Below are 5089 nucleotides of genomic sequence, written 5' to 3'. Positions count from 1 at the left end.
TACTTTGTGAGGGTTATAATCCATAAGTGCGGCCGAAGGCCGCCTACGGAGAAAGGTGTTTAAACACAAAAACCCTGTATACCTTTTTTCCACATTAATTCCATTTTCGTGAAAACTATAAAAAGGTATATGTATAAATATGTATATCAAATTAAAGAGAATTAAATTCTCTATCAAATGACATCAAAATTGTCCAATTCCTTGAAGAGGTTTTCGAGAAATATTAATTTGAGAAAATGCTTAATTTGAACTTTGACCTTTAATAATTGTTGTAGTTGTTGTTTTCCAAAAAAAATAAATATACCGTTATGTTCACCTCAATGGTCTCTATCGATCCTATTTTTTTTTTTTTTAATTCGAGATTTGGTAGTATTGTGCATTTGTTCCAATTAAAAATACCCTGGCCAGGATATTTTCGGACAACCCACTCGCGAAATATTTCCTAACACGTTAAATTTCATACAAAGCAGATTTCATCCATTAAACAGATGGGTGAAGGTCGTGCCTATGTCGGATCTCCTACTATTCTTTTGTTGCGTTGATTCTTAATATTTTTTGTGTGTTTTTTCTTGCATATAAAGCATATGATATGGTGAGATGGGCCCACCCACACAGCCTAGTTTTGTCATGGTATACGTGAATCGCGCTAGTTAACAGTTGCCACTTTTCTATAATTGTACAAGTGTGTCGATTTGTTGCGCATAGTAGAAAAAGCTCTTAAAAATTTATATTTGCTTTGCCTATGATTAAACTGGAAAAATTATATAAAAATTAGTAAAAAATAATGAATAAGTAGATACAAATAATTAATTAAGAAATTAATTTCTATATGCATATGCATACATATAGTCTAACGTATAGAGAATTTTTGCATAGAATGAAAAGATTTTAAATTTTATTTCTATAAGCTGATGTTGATGACGATAGTTTGTTCAATAACAAAATGCACAAATGTAAAATTTCTAAACTTTCAATTCTATAAATTGGCATACAAATTTGCGTCTTTCGTTATGATGAATGGCGTGTAAAATTCGGACTAATTTGTTCTTCCCCCATTAATTTCTTTTCGTTTATAAATAAAATTAAATTTAAAAACTCATTTACCTGATCCCAAGATAGATCACCGTGTATGAAAATGATAGCTCGAGGTTTGGTGGTATATCCACCCACTGTGGCCATACTTCCACCATAATCTGTAGTAGACAGCGTATTTATTGACGTCTTCCATTCGTCTTTCATCGCGGCCGAAAATGAACTAATACGCGTCATCAATACCGATGTGCCCATGTAGTCTAGTCGTAGCTCCAAAGCCACAAAACTCAAACGTATGGTGTGGTAGGGCTCCACGCCAGATTCTTCCTTAATGTGGAAACGAGTATTGATTTTATTCACTTCAAAGCTACCACCGACGATGCCACCTTTAGCGTCCAGTGAAGAGCCACCCAAATATATGCCAATGTACATATTTTTATAGCCAGTGCTGCCAATAGAGAGCCTGCCATCTGACTGGAAGTCCTTAGTTAACCACACCACATTTCCCATTACATTACCCATATTCATCTGTACATTCAATTTAGTAAAATTTATAGCGAATAGAACTAGTGTTTCCCAAGCAGTAATTTGATTTTTCTCAGAAGGTGTGCTTGATGATTCTGCACTTGATGATTTTTCCAATGAACGTAGTTTACGCACGGAACCAGAATGTGCTGGCTGCTGTGGAGTAGACGATTGGGAATCGAAGTCAAGCCGCATTTTGCCTTTGCTATAGAATGCATCCGAAGGTGACCTGGCATATTCGTAACCGGGTATCTTACAAGCGCCACTGTTGCCGTTGGCATCTTTAGGCGTAGATGGCATACCAGTTGGTGTGACAGGCTCTGTGCCGGCCATGTGTTGCATGCTCAAATCGCCAAGGAATAATCGACGCACTATGCGACGTCGATACCAAGCCTTCGGAAAAGCTAAGATTTCGGTTAAACGGCGCATATCGTACTTGAAAGAAGCACTGCCGATGTCAACAATAGTTGAAAAACGTATGACGGCGAGCGAGTTATCCATTACACGTTTACTCATAACAGCTGGCTCAACGTATATTTTGCGGCAACGGGTCAATTGAAATTTTACAAATTCTACATTTATGCTCAATGAATCTTTACGTTCACTATCAGAGAGAGGCGAGAATTGTGCTTCTTTGACATTGCTTTTCTTGCCGCCGTATGGGTGGAAGATATAAACATTAAAATCCGCCAAACAGCCAGTAATACTACGAAAACAGAACACACACACATATGACTTTATACTTTTTTGAAGAAATTAACTGAATAACTGCTTACCTTAGGCCACCAGCAGGCATTTTATCTTTTTCAGTTGAGGTTTTATCCAAAGCATGTTCCTGCTGACCTGGATCTTCATCGCTCGAACGTTTGGAGCTGAATACTATATCTAAACTTGGCAACTGTAGCATGCATTCCACACGCGACACGGGCAAGCAAGAGAAGCGGAAAGTCGATGGTTGCATGTGGAAGTAGACAATAACATCTACTGGAAAAGAAGCATAGGTGACGTAATTTGTAGGCAGAATATCCAAGTTTACTGGGTTTGCTATAGTCGCGCCAGTATAGTTAGGAGTTTTGGTAGGTATAGGTTCCAAGGTTTGCTCTAAGAATTCCAATATATGTGGCGATATTATAGTTTCTTCTGGTATACTCTGCAATGTCATCCAGGCGAACAACGAAGCCCGTTTGCTGCCGATCCGGCGCGTTGTATGATGACTTTCGCAGCTCATGCTGCGAGAATGCTCTGACAAATCAACTATGGTACGGGACTGATAGTGCAGTTTGACATCCAATCCGGGAATGTGGAATATGGTGAGATCAGATAACATTGCGTTACTCGAGGTGTTATAACGTAACTTGCTTTTATCGCGCTGCCGCCGTGATGGCGTCGGACTGCCCCAGTCGTTGCCCAGGCTGCGCTCTCGTTTATGTGTCTTCACTGCTGTCGGACCACTTAAAATCAAACGATCTTCGGCGGACTCTTTGGTGTGGAGGACACATTTGCCAGAATTGACTAGCGCTTTAATATCTAGCTCAAAATCTATATTGGGTTCTTGTTGTTTTTGTTGGTAGCCATGCTTTTTACGCATTTCTACCGAAGTGCCATCTATGTCTATTTCACTTGGCGTCGATTCGCCGTGACATTCTTGTGTGCGCCAATCAACATCTTCACTGTCCGTGTCAGCATTTGGCAGTGAGGTCTGGCGCATGGATTCGGAGAAGGTTACTCGATTGGTAGGGCATGTTTTCAACGAAGCACTTCTTGAATGTCCGGAAACTGGCGTGCTTTGCAAACTGGAAATTTCATCATTAGATGCTATGGGATCTAAACGACGACCGCTATATGGTCCAGGCATCAGGGTATCATCGGCCGGCTCGCGATTTCCTGAGGCGCCAATAAAGGAATAAGAGCGACTTGAAGTCTTCATTGAACGACGCATAGAGGGGCGCTTCCATTTCTGAATCATATCGCGTCGGAAATATTTGTAACAAATCGCCTGCAGTTCTTGCAACCGACGCTCTTCATGTGCCACGGTATTGTGTGAGGCACCAAGCGTGCGCAAATCATTGATAATTTTCAGTTGCTCCGCCATTTCTTTTTCCATCATGAAAGACCGCTTCTTCGAATCGATAGTCGGATCGAACACGAACGATGGCAGATTATCAAATTCCCGCCGGCGCACATAGGTATCCCGACAACTGTGATCACCCTCATCGCTGTCCGGGGATTCCATGTTTGTATCTTCTTCCTCAAAGCCGGTCAACATCGTAAGCGTGTGACCGAGTGAGGAAAGTTGTTTCCCTATATTTATATCGAGGTGTATATCAACACCTTCCATTTGCCACTTAACATTTAGTAACCATTTGGCATTTTCCAGTTTCTTAGCAGCAGTGGTACGAGAGCACACCTCATACGTCCCTTCAGAAACGACGCACACGTTCATTATAGGTTCATTAGCATTAGGTTTCCAATCATCGAGGGTTGTTTCGAAATCGTCAGCAAACCTAAGGCACAAGCCCTGAAACTTGCCTTTGGATACCAATGAACCGGAATTGCAAGCAGATATGATTGTGTTCTCCAATGTTATGACGACAGCGCCTTTGCTTTCGAAGTCGTGAAAAGTTCGTGTATTCCAGGGCTATTAAAAACAGCATTAATAAGTTAAAATAAGCTAGTATATATGTATCTGGTTTGGAAAGTAAATTTTTTCTTACGTTTGCCGGCTGATTTAATGGTACACAAATACCCATATCCTCGACTGTCAGTTGCAGGAACAACGTAGATAAATTAGAGGCAGCAATATTACTTATCTGTCCAAAAGCTACTCGGTCAAATGTCTGCAAAAAAAAAGAGATGATCAATTTTATTCTGATTATTTTTAGCCGTTCTCTTCCGACAGTCGTACTTCAATGACATCGTGAAAAAAACCCACTCGACACCATTATGCCTTTTGGACCTCTCCAAAGCGTTTAACTCAGTTAGCTATCAGCTTCGATGCTCTTAAAAACCATTTTAGATTTAGTGACCCTGCTGTTTGCCTTACGAAAAGCTATCCGTCTTACTAAACTCGAGAGTTATAATTGATTCTGAAGTATCAGAATTAAAACCACTATTAACGGGCATACCCAAGGCTTATTTTTCATTAATGCAAAATATGGAAAAATGCATGCTTGTACGCACGACATATAGGCTGCGTTTCTTTATACATTCCGGATAATCCCATTTCATAGCCGGAATAAACAGAATGCGTTTGAAATATACGTTAACATATCATCAGGAACGTTCTAAAGAATAAGTAAACAAAAAAGTTTATTCCAAACGTTCAGAATGAATAAAGAAATGCAGCCATAAATTCATTTGTCAGGAACTCTTGAAAACGTGTTTAACTTGTGCGCAGATTTCAGCAGAGATTTATCGTCTCAGTATATCCAGTAAAAAAACTGTGGTGAAGTCCTTTATGGGGATAAAGTTTCCAGAGGTGAAATTTTAGGTAGCACACAATTTCTTACACGCATGGTTGCTTTTCAGCACT

General features: G+C 39.9%; 1 protein-coding gene across 1 annotated transcript in view; it reads right to left on the bottom strand.

The window, feature by feature from the left end:
- The window catches only part of LOC108372600 (uncharacterized protein KIAA1109-like), a 12259-nt gene extending 7463 nt beyond the window's left edge, over positions 1 to 4796 (bottom strand). The window contains exons 1-5 of the mRNA XM_017628330.1: positions 4683 to 4796; positions 4463 to 4618; positions 4272 to 4394; positions 2334 to 4195; positions 1105 to 2263 (exon numbers count right to left, since the gene is read on the bottom strand). Coding sequence (XP_017483819.1) covers positions 1105 to 2263; positions 2334 to 4195; positions 4272 to 4307 — 3057 coding nt within the window. The 5' untranslated portion in view covers positions 4308 to 4394; positions 4463 to 4618; positions 4683 to 4796. The remainder of the gene's footprint in view (positions 1 to 1104; positions 2264 to 2333; positions 4196 to 4271; positions 4395 to 4462; positions 4619 to 4682) is intronic.
- Between the last annotated feature and the right edge of the window lie 293 nt (positions 4797 to 5089).

Source organism: Rhagoletis zephyria, unplaced genomic scaffold, assembly GCF_001687245.7.
Source record: "Rhagoletis zephyria isolate East Lansing unplaced genomic scaffold, Rhagoletis_zephyria_1.1 Rzeph_scaffold_05907, whole genome shotgun sequence".
NCBI classification, from domain to species: domain Eukaryota; kingdom Metazoa; phylum Arthropoda; class Insecta; order Diptera; family Tephritidae; genus Rhagoletis; species Rhagoletis zephyria.
This window is presented reverse-complemented; position numbering and strand designations above follow the sequence as displayed.